At 32.4% G+C, this 14,613-nt stretch overlaps 2 protein-coding genes across 2 annotated transcripts; one reads left to right on the top strand and one right to left on the bottom strand.

The window, feature by feature from the left end:
- Window positions 1–322: 322 nt before the first annotated feature.
- On the top strand, window positions 323–756 carry LOC135955329 (neuropeptide-like 3). Its single transcript, XM_065505681.1, has 2 exons — window positions 323–379; window positions 442–756. The coding sequence occupies exons 1-2, from the start codon at window positions 368–370 to the stop codon at window positions 754–756; spliced, it is 327 nt and encodes a 108-aa protein (XP_065361753.1). The 5' UTR covers window positions 323–367.
- An 8,451-nt stretch (window positions 757–9,207) lies between these two features.
- On the bottom strand, window positions 9,208–14,465 carry LOC135954736 (cuticle protein LPCP-23-like). The gene is made up of 2 exons (XM_065504961.1): window positions 14,351–14,465; window positions 9,208–9,710 (listed from the first exon to the last, which is right to left on the bottom strand). The coding sequence occupies exons 1-2, from the start codon at window positions 14,360–14,362 to the stop codon at window positions 9,210–9,212; spliced, it is 513 nt and encodes a 170-aa protein (XP_065361033.1). The 5' UTR covers window positions 14,363–14,465; the 3' UTR covers window positions 9,208–9,209.
- Between the last annotated feature and the right edge of the window lie 148 nt (window positions 14,466–14,613).

Raw genomic sequence — 14,613 nt, 5'->3', positions numbered from 1 at the left:
AAACAAATAACAATAAACATTTGTAAAGTGAGTCTGTCTTTCCGTCTGTCTGTCCAGCTGAGTGCCGGTATATTGTGTTTTATTACATTTAATGTTTCTAATTCTCATTATTTGCGAATGTTCCAGCGTTTTCATGTTGGATGTTGTTGCTGTTGTTGTATTTGTGTGCATTTTTATGGCTTTATAGTTCATTTGGGAATTTTTCGTGTGGCTGGCATTGTAACCGATTTTAGTATATAAACCGCCACATAAACTTAGATTAAAACATAATCAATTTAGACTTCAACACAGTCTCAGTCTCTCAACACAGACCTCTATTGAACTTTTTCCAATTTTTTTTTTCTTCTTCAAAACTCTACTCAACAAAATGTTCAAATTGGTAAGTCCTTAAGGATCCTGGCTTGCATTCAGAATTATTAAAAACTGAAATTTTCCTTACAGGTGGTGTTGTGTGCTCTTCTTGCCGTAGCTGCTGCTCGTCCCGGTTACTTGTCAGCCCATGGGCCTTTGGTTTATTCCGCCCCCGCAACTGTGATCCATGAACCAGCATATGCTAAAGTCGGTGCCATTGTTAAATCCATACCCACTGCCGTTTCGCATCAATCGATTTCCCAGGTGCATAGTTCAGCTCATGTGGTGCAGCCCATCGTTGCTCCTGTTGTCAAGACAACCATTGCTGCTGCTCCCATTTTACATGCTGCTTATGCTGCTCCTGCCATTTCTTATGCTCATGGTCTACATTTGCCCTCCTGGTAAATGTTGAAACACAGCACTTGATCGATCACAAGTGCTTTCAGCAATAACAATCAAAACAACTACATTTATAAACAACAACAACAGCAAAAATGATGTGTGGATATTGTCTTTAGATCATTAAGTTTGCGTTTTTACTGCCGTTGCTGCAAGTAGTAACCCGGTTCTGACAGTTGGACGTCGTTCAAAATTCTAAATGACCTCATTTTATTTCTTTGTATTTTTATCATTTTATTTTATTACTTTCTGTTTCTCTATTTTTAGAAACTTTTCATTCCCATTTTATTCATTTTCTACTTCATGTTGTGTAAATATGTATTTTATTTATTCTAATGGTATTTTTTCTAACTATTTTTCACTTAAAAGTATTTTGTAATTTTCTTCTGTTTTTTATCTTGTTTAAACGAAAATTGACTGATAAATGCAATTTTGAAAAAAAAAAAAATAAATAAATATAGAAAAAATATTGATTTTATATAAAAATTTTAAAAAGTTTTATTTTATTTAGAAAATAAACTGGTAAAATATTTACATTTTTCAAGGAAAATTTGTCAATCTAAAATTTAGATTCTAAATCAGTGGTACGCAAAAAGAGGCATTTAATTTGTGTGCTCTTTTATCTATTTGCTATAGAAGATTAACCATCTTTTAAAAAGAGTGAAATTTTTGCGAGGGGTCTCAGCAAACTTTCCATAAGTTTTATCAAAGTTTTCACAATTATAACGTATTGTTCTTTCGTAAAGCACTCTATTTTTACAAATCGGAATAAACAGATGTGATAGCCAGAAACAAAAAATTTCACTAAATTTAGAAAGTGCACTCATACTGAGACACCCTTTATCTTTTTAAAGAGTGAAATTGTAGTTGTGGTGTTGGTCATCTGCTTGTTGAAAAATAAACAGGACGAAATGAAAATGATTAAAACCATAGAGTGGACAGATTGACTGTGGCTGGTATGCCCGCGTATTGCGCTCCTTAAGTTCGCAGGGTGGGGTGATTTTTGCCCATCTTTGGCCAATACGTTATTCAAAGTATTGGACATAGTTAGCTATGACCTTTTCCCATCTTTATGGCAACATATGATGGATTCCGAGCCAAAAGAACTGCTCATCTTTTGAGGCCAAGCACGAATGAAGCCAATATCGGATACTCTGTTTCAAAGTATCCTAAATAGTGTTATTTTCTTTAGAAAATTTCTTCTGCAAAGAGCGATATTTTCTTTAGAAAATTTCACTCTGTCTGAAGAGGGATATTTTCTTTAGAAAATTTCACTCTGTCTGAAGAGGGATATTTTCTTTAGAAAATTTCACTCTGTCTGAAGAGGGATATTTTCTTTAGAAACTTTCACTCTGTCTGAAGAGGGATATTTTCTTTAGAAACTTTCACTCTGTCTGAAGAGGGATATTTTCTTTAGAAACTTTCACTCTGTCTGAAGAGGGATATTTTCTTTAGAAACTTTCACTCTATCTGAAGAGGGATATTTTCTTTAGAAACTTTCACTCTATCTGAAGAGGGATATTTTCTTTAGAAACTTTAACTCTGTCTGAAGAGGGATATTTTCTTTAGAAACTTTCACTCTGTCTGAAGAGGGATATTTTCTTTAGAAACTTTCACTCTGTCTGAAGAGGGATATTTTCTTTGGAAACTTTCACTCTGTCTGAAGAGGGATATTTTCTTTGGAAACTTTCACTCTGACTGAAGAGGGATATTTTCTTTAGAAAATTTCACTCTGTCTAAAGAGTCTAATTTTTCTTTAGAAAATTTCACTCTGTCTGAAGAGTCTTATATTTTTTTTAGAAAATTTCACTATGTCTAAAGAGTCTTATTTTTCTTTAGAAAATTTCACTATGTCTGAAGAGGGATATTTTCTTTATAAAATTTCACTCTGTCTGAAGAGCGACATTTTCTTTAGAAAATTTCACTCTGTCTGAAGAGCGACATTTTCTTTAGAAAATTTCACTCTGTCTGAAGAGGGACATTTTCTTTAGAAAATTTCACTCTGTCTGAAGACGGACATTTTCTTTAGAAAATTTCACTCTGTCTGAAGAGGGACATTTTCTTTAGAAAATTTCACTCTGTCTGAAGAGGGACATTTTCTTTAGAAAATTTCACTCTGTCTGAAGAGGGACATTTTCTTTAGAAAATTTCACTCTGTCTAAAGAGTCTTATTTTTCTTTAGAAAATTTCAGTCTGTCTAAAGAGTCTTATTTTTCTTTAGAAAATTTCACTCTGTCTAAAGAGTCTTATTTTTCTTTAGAAAATTTCACTCTGTCTAAAGAGTCTTATTTTTCTTTAGAAAATTTCACTCTGTCTAAAGAGTCTTATTTTTCTTTAGAAAATTTCACTCTGTCTAAAGAGTCTTATTTTTCTTTAGAAAAGAAAATTTCACTCTGTCTAAAGAGTCTTATTTTTCTTTAGAAAAGAAAATTTCACTCTGTCTAAAGAGTCTTATTTTTCTTTAGAAAATTTCACTCTGTCTAAAGAGTCTTATTTTTCTTTAGAAAATTTCACTCTGTCTAAAGAGTCTTATTTTTCTTTAGAAAATTTCACTCTGTCTAAAGAGTCTTATTTTTCTTTAGAAAATTTCACTCTGTCTAAAGAGTCTTATTTTTCTTTAGAAAATTTCACTCTGTCTAAAGAGTCTTATTTTTCTTTAGAAAAGAAAATTTCACTCTGTCTAAAGAGTCTTATTTTTCTTTAGAAAATTTCACTCTGTCTAAAGAGTCTTATTTTTCTTTAGAAAATTTCACTCTGTCTAAAGAGTCTTATTTTTCTTTAGAAAATTTCACTCTGTCTAAAGAGTCTTATTTTTCTTTAGAAAAGAAAATTTCACTCTGTCTAAAGAGTCTTATTTTTCTTTAGAAAAGAAAATTTCACTCTGTCTAAAGAGTCTTATTTTTCTTTAGAAAAGAAAATTTCACTCTGTCTAAAGAGTCTTATTTTTCTTTAGAAAATTTCACTCTGTCTAAAGAGTCTTATTTTTCTTTAGAAAATTTCACTCTGTCTAAAGAGTCTGGTTTTTCTTTAGAAAATTTCACTCTGTCTGAAAATTTCACTCTTTAGAAAATTTCATTCTCTCTAAAGAGTGTTATTTTCTTTAGAAAGTATTTCACTCTGTCTTTGAAGTGTTATTTTGTTTCTTTAGAATATATTTCACTCTGTTTAAGTGAAGTTGTCTATCAAAAATGTTCGTTTTTAAATAGTAAAAAGTTCTATTATTTATTAGTTTTCATTGTTCAAAACTTGCATGCTCATTTTTCATAAATATCTGCGTCAGTTTAATGCGTATTATTTTTTAAATATTGTTTCATTATGTTTAATCTGGTTTTAATAAAAGAAATAATTCCTTTTATATAAATATTTTTTTTATTTATTTGTTTTTGGACAAATAGTTTTTTGTCTCTTTAATGAAATGATCTTCCGCTTATGTTTATTTATCATTAATGATGCTTAAAATATTATAAAAAATAGCTACTATTGTTATTATTATCAAATAAATATAAAAAGAAATAATAATATTATTAAAATTGCTATTGATATAATAAATTTTGTTTTGTTTTATTTTATCTTTATAAGATATTTCTAGTTAAACGGTTGTTGTGGTTTTTAAAAATACATTTTTATTATTAACTGTTTGGTTATTTATAATTTAAATAAATATGTATTTTAAGATATTGGTTGGGGTAATAAACTTTTTTAATAAATTTGAGTTTAAACTTAAGTTTAAGTGAAGATATGTTCGAGTGTAGAATCTGTTGAAGATGAGTTTTATTGCTGAGAAGAAGTGGTTATACCACTTCTTATATTAATAACTGTTGTAATCTGTTTATGAACCTCGTTGACATTCGTCTTTTTTTCAGTTAAATAATCGACTGTGTTCGTTACTTTGTGGGTGTGAGAGCCTATCACTGCTGTGATGTAATGAAAAGCTATGTTTATCTCTAAAGTTTAAACTACTAAGAGATCTCAAGAATTACTGTTTCCATTATCCAATGTATGAATAAATGAAATGATTTATGTTGGTATAAATTCCGTTATCATTGCTTTTTTTAATAAATTAAACGCTGCAAAACATAAAACCAGAAATAATTGAATCTCCCCCTTTAAAAGATAATTTTTATGCGCAGTTTTAAAATATAATGAAATTATTATAGTGATATTAATATCATTCTTCCCGTGTTTTATCAATTCCTTTCATATAATTATTGCCACTTTTGTGGTGGCTTCATCATGATGTTGTTCAATATTTATTTATTTTCTTCCATAATTCCCCCAGGAATTTATCTTTTGTTTACGCAGGCCAAACATATAATCCAAGTAACCTCTTATCCATCAGTTTGTGCTGCTCCATACCGATTGTGTTTGACTGCTGAAAGTACAATAAACCGCATTACAAATGACCTTGAACTTGAACTTAATAAATTTAATAGTGACCAAGATAAACAATAATAAAAACAAGAAGGAAAAAACGCTACAATTACAAACGATATAAGGTCATTTACTAAAGGGGAATTGTGATGGCGGGGGGAAAAGAGTTAGCGGCGTTAAATACTCGTAGTAGTGTTTTTTTGTGTATAAGCAATTACGTTGATTGTTTTTATTTTTTTTTTTGAACAACAATATAAACTAAAAACAAATAATAAACAATAATAACAAGTAACAGATAAAAACAGTTTAATTCCCTTACTAGTTATTATAACAGGCCATTAACACATATTTTTTATCCATGATATTGAAGAAAAACATACAAACACATTATCCGGTAATTTGACACTTGACTAAAACTTTTAATTCAATTTCCAAGAAAAGCTGGTCCAGAAAAAAAGAACCAAAATTCTTGAGTTTATTTGGTTTTGGTTGGTTGGTTTACGTGGTAGTTCGCTACGTACAAACAATCAAGTAGAGTCGAAGGGACCCCGTTTTGACAAGACCCACCACTCGTCAGATGTAATGTCGTTTAAATGGTAATGTATATAAACTGTGGGATATATCAAGGTTACTGGAAGTATTAATGGTGCATTGGACTTTAGGCAAGCATGCAAATTACCTGGGATTCCCTTTTAACGGCCATTGTCGTAGCTGTAAGGATAGGGAAAAAGAGGAAACAATTTTCCACCTTCTCTGCGAATGCCCAGCCCTGAGTGTCAAGAGACATTAATTCATGGGCAACTTTATATTGACCAACCTGTAGCTGTGAGATATCTCAGTCATTGAGTTTAGACCCGGCTACCTCACCAAGGTTGGAATTTATGTCTGTTGGCATTCAGGTCTGGCCATTCGCAGAGAAGAGTGAAAATTGTGTCCTCTTTTTCCCTATCCTTATAGCTACGACAATGGCCGTTAAAAGGGAGTCCCAGGTAATTTGCATGCTTGCCTAACGTCCAATGCCCCATTAATACTTCCAGCAACCTTGATATATCCCTTATATTGCGGGTAATCAGTTGCATAGTATGTTTTTCGTTAATAGCTACCCTACATATGTCTAAATTACGCCATCTATTCGCAACCTTTATAAGAAGGTGTCTGAAGATAATACCTTTAATAATCCCCAGTGGAATTGCACTGAGACCGCATTAGAGATATCAAAGGCAGATCCCATTCTGGCTAGTTCGTCTGCCTGTTCATTAAAGAAGTGGTCGCTGTGAGCAGCCTTGACAGAGAATTCTTACATTGCCTGACTAGTAAAATGTGGTACCGTGAAATAACTCCCAAATGAAATATATCCCCACGAAAAGACGAAATAACACCCAACAAATTTTTCATACAACTTAGGACTTATTTCATTATGAAACAACTCCTAACGCATAGGGAGTTATTTCATAATTTTTTGTTGGGGGTTATTTCATAATGCATTAACTCCCAATGAAATTTTTGTTGGGTTTTATTTCATTTTATTTTGGGAATTAGGAGTATTTCATTGTACTTTTCTGAGCGAAGCCAGTTTTTGATGCACCCCAGAGGAAAAAACCTTAGCTCCCGGCCGAAGGCCGGCAATGCAAATGAAAAAACAAATTTTCTGAGCGAAGCCAGTTTTTGACACATCCCAGAGGAGTAAAACTTTGCGCTACGCCATAGGCCCGCAATGCAAAAAATTTTTGGTAAGGGAAGAATAATTTCACTTTTGAAGTTCCTTTTTTAGATCACATAAATAACCTGCTTGGGAATTATTTCATTTCTATTGGGATTTATTTCATTGGGAGTTATTTCGCTTTTTTGGGAGTAATATTTTTAAAATTATGAAACCGCCGAATTTTGGGAGTAATTTCATTTTACCCTTTGGTAGTTATTTCATTTTTCAAGTTCGGGAATTATTTCATTTGTAATGCGAATTATTTCATAGGGAGTTATTTCATTGGGAGTTCTTCATTTGGGAGCTACTTCACGGTACCGTAAAATGTAGTTGTGTAGGCCTTTAGTGAGACAAGTGCCGCCTTTCTGACTCTGACTCTTCCTCTTTTTTATTTTCTTCTTCAATTGGTCGCCAGCCTTGGCATCTGATTGAAGAGGAGCATTGGTCGAGTTTTTGGAGGGCTATAGAGTGCTGTGTCGGTTACCCACGCTGCCTGATATTTTGACCAAAGACTCTTAACTAGAGGCTAGTAGGTCGTCTTCTGAAGATGATCCGAGATCATTGGTCTTCATCAATGTGTTGTTGTTGTTTAAATTAATTTTTGGTCCCGCGAGTAGGCACGTCAGTGGATGGACCATCCATGCAGTTACGACATACGTGGACTGGACAGAAATGGTTACAACCGGACCGTATCATAGAACCGGAGGTGAGCTGTTAGCGAATAATCTTCTTTTACCACTAATTAGCCATTCAGGTTCTTGGCACTGCTACCAACCACGTTAACCTTACAAGTGGTGGAGGTTAAAGAGCGAAGAGAGGGGATAAAAAGGATAAGGGAAAAGAGAGGGTTTTGCACTTCAGAAATTACTTAAAAATGCGGGATTTACAATAGATGGCTTGACTCTTGAACGCGGTTTTTGTTTCAATATCTTATAAGTCATTTTGAAAGGTACATATGTCATTTATTTTCACTTAATTATTGAGCATTATAGTGTAATCAACAAATGTCGAATTTTTTACCTACGAATCCTACCTACGAGTCATATGCGCGAAGTTTTGCTTTACTTTTTTAATTTGAAAAAAAAGTGCCGCTGAAGCCCTCCCATTGTTCACCAAAGCTTATGATAGATGTGTTCCATCGGTTTCACCGTTCGAGAGATTTGTTTGTGCGGTTCAGAAGTGATGATTTTGACACGGAAGACAAAGATCGCCCACGCCAGCCAAAAAAGTTTGAAGACCAAGAATTGGAGGCATTACTCAATGAAACATGTTGTTAAAACCCAACAAGATTTAGAGCTACTCAAGCAGCAATTTCGAAACGTTTGCGAACAGCAGAATTTATCCCAAAGCAGGAAAATTGGGTACCATACGAATTGAAGTCGAGACAAAGATGATTTGCATGTACGAAATGATGTTTGAATGCTATCAAAGCAAATAATTTTTGCATCGAATCATTACATGCAATGAATAATGGATCCATTACAATAACACGAATAGACACCAAATATCCATGCCGCCAAGGTAATGCTATGTAGTTATAGGGTGCAAAATGAGTCCTATTTATTGTGTGCTGCTGAAATCTTATCAGACCATCACAGGGAACCTATACCGAACGCAACTGATTCGTTTAAATCGAGCATTGACCGAAAAAAGCCCAGAATATGCGATTAGACATGAAACCGTAATATTCCATTATGTCAACGCTTGGCCACATGTAGCAATATCTGTTAATATCTATATATAATGAAGTGGTTGGGAAGTTTTTCCTTGCCTGCCTTATAGTCCAGACCTTGTCCCGTCCGACTACTATTTGTCTCTCTGGAATTTGTTTTCATCAAACATTTCATTTTCATATTTACCAGTACCAGGCAATAGAAAAGTTTGTGCAAAATTTTGTCAATTATCTTTGAAATCGCAACCTGTAGTTGGATTACAAGGTTTATATGGATGGACGGTCATACATAGGACATCGCTTAATCGACTCAGTAAATGATTCTGGGAAGATTTGTATACTTTAGGATAGGACACTATGTCATCACTATCCTAATATTTCTTCCTCACTATTGTGGTGTAGGGTATTAATATTTATGCATGCGGGTAGATGAAAAATTAAAACCTATTTTTCTTCAAACAAATATATACTTAATAAACTACGGCATCTAGCCTTTCTCAAATACATTTGTTTCATTCAATGCTCAACAATATTTTTTTTAAACTTTTGTTTTTAAAAAGGTCTCAGTTTTTTTTCAATAAACAATTTCAATTTTATTTCAAATCAAATTTATTTTGTTTTTTTTTTTTTTTATTTCGTAACAATTTCACGTCCAACTTAACTCAAACAGTCATTAAAACTAAATCATATCCATTGTCATTTTATGCACCCATCTTACCACACACCAGTAGCGGTATAGGTCAAAGGTGATGAAGCAGCATATGTGGTTACAGGAGCAGCATAAGAGTGTACCACTGGTGCGGCAGCATATGAGTGTACTACAGGAGCGGCAGCATAAGTGTGCACGACAGGAGAATGAGCATGAGCAGCAGCATAAGTTTGCACTAAGGGAGCAGATTCAATAGTCTTTACAACAGTGGGTACTTCCTGGGCAACAGCATAACTTTCCACTACGGGTGTAGCCAATGTTTTGGTTGTGTAGGCAGTGGTTTTAACGGCTGGGGCTACGACATCTTCGACAGTGTGAGCTGTGCTGTGTACAACGGAATTGCTGTGGTGAGAGATGGCTGAGGGTACACTCTTGACTACATTGCCGACATGAGCGAGACCGGATTCTTGTACGGTAACGGTAGAGGCAGGGGCGGAGTAGACAACGGGAGATTCGAAGAGACCGGGACGAGCAGCAGCTACGGCGAGGAGAGCAGACAATACCACCTGGAGAGGGACAAAATGGCATAAATTTAAAATTAAATTCTCAAGAAGATGAATATAAATTTTTAAATGTCTTTTATCATTAATACCTCAAACAAATGTAACCAATATTACCTATATGGGGTACTATTTTTTGTACATTTTTTTAAATATTTCAATATTGTTACTATTTATCAGATAAGTGTCATTTGGTATCATTTGTTTTAAAACAAAATTATTTACCTATATCGTTAGTCCAATTTCTGTTAATAATTAAGGTACTACTTTTTGATGCCTTTTATAAGTACATAGTGGTAATAATTTGCAATACCAAATTAAAACTAAAAATTCCCTGAATTTAATATATGTATTGTTTTTATTACTTTCATCCACACAATTTTGTTAAAGGCTAGAAACTAATTGTGATACCTTTTAAAAAAGTACTTTCTAATCAATAACGTGATAATTTCGATTTTAGAGATATTTTTGGAAATGTCAAATATTTATTTTAAATATTTTATAGATTATTTTAAATAATAATGCAAATTAGTTTACTATTTCTGGTACCAATATATTATTTAAACAAGTAAGAAAGTATGGTCGGTCAAGCCCGCCCATATAATACCCTACACTAAGTCAGAGAGCAAAAACATTTTTCTTTTAAAATTTCAATAATTTATATTTTTGAGTGATTTTCGGAAGTGGGCCTTCTATGGGAGCTATGACCAATTATGGACCGATCACCATGAAATTAGGTAGTGTAATTTATATCTATATGAAAGTTTACTATGTTGAATTTTGTGAGTATACCAACATTTTTAAGCGATTTATGCACGTTAAAGTGATTTTCGGAAGCGGGTCTATATGGGAGCTATGACTAATTATGGACCGATCGTAACAAAATTTGGTGACATGAATTTTTTATATATAAAACTTATTTGGAGCGCAATTTGTGGAGATACATTTATAAATTAAACATTTATGACCGATAAAGTCCAATTTCGGAAGGACATTTGTATGGGGGCTAGGTGAAATAATGGACCGATTTCAGCCAGTTTCAATAGGCTTGGTCCTTGGGCCGAAAAAATAATATGTACCAAATTTTATCGAAAAATCTTCAAAATTGCAACCTGTACTCGCGCACAAGGTTTACATGGACATCCAGCCAGACGGACGGACGGACATCGTTTAATCGACTCAGAAAGTGATTCTAAGTCGATCGGTATACTTTAAGGTGGGTGTTAGACTAATGTTTTTGGGCGTTACAAACTTCTGCACAAACGCATAATACCCTCCCCACTCTGGTGGTGTAGGGTGTAATGAATAAAAAAATATAATTTTTGAACTTTACTTTTTGGTCTATTGTAAGCTTTGAGACTGGTACTCTTTCTGGTACCATTTATATCAAATGATGTGATTTATTGTGATTTTTGTATCCTTTTATAATTTGGTATTTTTTACAACAGTTGGAAAGGTTCTCTTTTCACATGTCACCTTTTAAAACTATTTTCTTTTTATACCCTTCAGCTTCGTGAGAAGGGTATATATAAGTTTGTCATTCCGTTTGTAATTTCTACATTTTTCATTTCCGACCCTATAAAGTATATATATTCTGGATCCTTATAGATAGCGGAGTCGATTAAGCCATGTCCGTCTGTATGTCTGTCTGTCCGTCTGTCTGTCTGTCTGTTGAAATCAGTTTTCTGAAGACCCCAGATATCTTCGGGATCCAAATCTTCAATAATTCTGTCAGACATGCTTTCGAGAATTTTGCTATTTAAAATCAGCCAAATCGGTCCACAAATGGCTGAGATATGAGGAAAAAACCAAGACAACCTCGATTTTTGACCAATTTTTGACCTATATCTGGATTACTAAGACATTAATATAGACAATATGGATATCTAATGATAGATATTTCAAAGACATTTGCAACGACGTATATAAGACCATATTAAGTTAGACCTACAATGGGTCAAAATCGGGAACAAAAATTTTTAACCTGAATTTTTTTTTTCAAAAAAAAAAATTTTTATAAATTTAATAAAAAAAAATTTTAAATTTAAAAAAATTTAAATTTAAAATAAATTTTTTTCCAAAAAATTAAAAAAAACAACTAAAAAAAAATTAAATTTTGTTTACCTAAAAATATTTAAAATTTTGAAGTATAATTTGGTGAAGGGTATATAAGATTCGGCACAGCCGAATATAGCACTCTTACTTGTTATACCCTTCAGCTTCGTGAGAAGGGTATATATAAGTTTGTCATTCCGTTTGTAATTTCTACATTTTTCATTTCCGACCCTATAAAGTATATATATTCTGGATCCTTATAGATAGCGGAGTCGATTAAGCCATGTCCGTCTGTCTGTCTGTCTGTCTGTCCGTCTGTCTGTCTGTCTGTCTGTTGAAATCAATTTTCTGAAGGCCCCAGATATCTCCGGGATCCAAATCTTCAACAATTCTGTCAGACATACTTTCGAGAATTTTGCTATTTAAAATCAGCAAAATCCGTCCATAAATAACGGAGATATGAGCAAAAATCCGAGACAACCTCTGAAAATTTCATCAAAAAACATAATGTATTGCATGCTTTGACAAAAAAACAACAAAACGTATGGTTGGATGTGTATTTTGTTTTTTTTTGTGTTTTATTTCTTTTGGCGTTGTTGTTGTTTTTTGTACAACTAAACTTTTGTTTGGTTGTGTGTTGTTTTTTTTGACAAAAAATCAACAAATCGTATGTTTGAATGTGCATGCTTTGCGTATTTTGTTTTTCTTTTGTGTTTTGTTTCTTTTGGCGTTGTTGTTTTTTATACAATTAAACGTATGTTTAGATGTGTGTTGGTTTCATTGGATTGCGTATTTTGTTTTTCTTTTTTCTTTTGGTGTTTTGTTTCGTTTGGCGTTGTTGTTGTTTTTTGTGTTCTTGATAAATTTAGGATGCTGTACGCTGAAAGTGGGCAATGTACATACATACATATATACTAATTATAAAAAATAATAATGCATCCACAACAAAGGTGAAGGGTATATAAGATTCGGCATAGCCGAATATAGCACTCTTACTTGTTTTTAATTAAGTTTGGTGTTTCTACATTGTTTAGGTTTAAAGTATACATCACAAAAATTTAGCAAATTTTTACTATATATTGTAAATTTTGTACGCTTCTTGTTATAATCCCTTTTGCTGGTACAATTCAGTTTAGGTACTGACTCATGTATAATGATTCAGAAACTGTTATAAAATAATAAAAATATTAATAAAGTTCTATGTATAAGCCTTTTTTACCAAGCAGGAAATGTCAATAGTGAAACTGTACTGACTTACTATTGACACAGTCACCAGTACTAGTGACTTATTAAACCCCAGACAATGCTATTTACAATATACATTTAGCATGTGCGTGTCATAGAAAGTCTACTACTGGCGTTAGTACTATTGACTAAGTACTTATTTTGGGTCCATATGTGGACATTGGAACCAGAGACTCTCTAATACATTTTAGTAAATCTAATCTACACTTTTGGTACTTTTCTGATAACAGTTGGAAGAGTCGTCTACAAATGCATGTTTTTCTCTCTGATCAAAGACAAATATAAAAATGTAAACGCTTCGCTGACAATGTCGCCAAAATAGTCGACAAAACTGGTGACTTGGAGACACTTGTCTCCAGGTTCCCTTCAGGATAATTACTTTGGCACTTTTTCAAACATTTTTTAATACTTATACATTGGTACTTTATTGATGGCCATTATGCGTTCTAGAAAGTTTCAATGGTACTATATTGTTTAGCTATTTTGGATAGTTTTTGAAAATTCTTGCAATTGGTACTCGAATTTGTTTGGTACTATATTTGTAACCGAAGGTATTTATGTATTAATCAAAGTATTAGCTACATTGGATACTTTCTGCCAATTAGCTGAAATAACCTTTTGTACTGTGAGAATTGAGTTTTGGTACATTTTAAGTTAATATTGATTCATAAACTGATAATAAAGTTTGTTCAATAAACAGTTTTTAAGATCCAACCGAATAAATAAATTATATTTCTTTAATTCTTTGTATTTCTAGTGTGCTGGTACTATTCAGTTTTTGGTAGTTTTATAAACATTGATATTTAAGTTACTGCTAAAAATTTATACAAATACAGATCTTATTATTATAAATATTAGAACTTGTTTGGTACTTTTTTAAAAAAAATTTGGTTCAAATTTTGTTGGTACTTTATGTCAATTGTACGGAGGAACTTCAGCTCTTGTACTTTTTAGGTACTATTTTTTGTAAATTTAATTGCTAGCAAAGGGTTTTCAAGTCAAATTGTATTAGTATCCATCCAAATTGGAGTAAATAAAATTTACTTAAATTAAATAATTTATTAGCCATTATAATAATAATTTCTAAATTAATTGTAACACTTCCTTGTGCTTGTATTTGGTTTTGGTACTTTTAAGTTTGACTAATAAAGGATTTGCTATAAAAAACCAAGTCTGGTACTTTTTGTAAAACTGTTACGAATATCCTATTGAATTGGAAAACTTTTTTTTTGGGTACTTTAATTTTGTAACCATTAATGTTCTTCACTATACTTCACTTTATCACAAAACTATCTCAATTAATTTGATTTTTATCCTTAAAATTTTATATTTTATTATCCACTCACCAACTTGAACATTTTGATTTTTTAGTTTATTTTTATTTTTTGTCAAATTCACAGAAGGTCTGTATTGCTCGCTAATTGTTTAATTAAAAACTGATACCATTCCTGTCACCAGCACACAGTTTTATACTAAAACACCAAAATTTAATCTGCTCCAAAAAATAAAGTAATTTCGGAAAAAAAATATTGTTTGTACTTAAGTTACCAATTGAACTTGGCCTTGTAAAGAGATTAAAACAAACACAAAATTCTTTAAACACAAAAAA

This window comes from Calliphora vicina, chromosome 3 (assembly GCF_958450345.1).
Source record: "Calliphora vicina chromosome 3, idCalVici1.1, whole genome shotgun sequence".
Lineage (NCBI taxonomy): Eukaryota > Metazoa > Arthropoda > Insecta > Diptera > Calliphoridae > Calliphora > Calliphora vicina.
The sequence above is the reverse complement of the archived record's forward strand: the minus strand, read 5'-3'. Positions and strand labels throughout refer to the sequence as shown.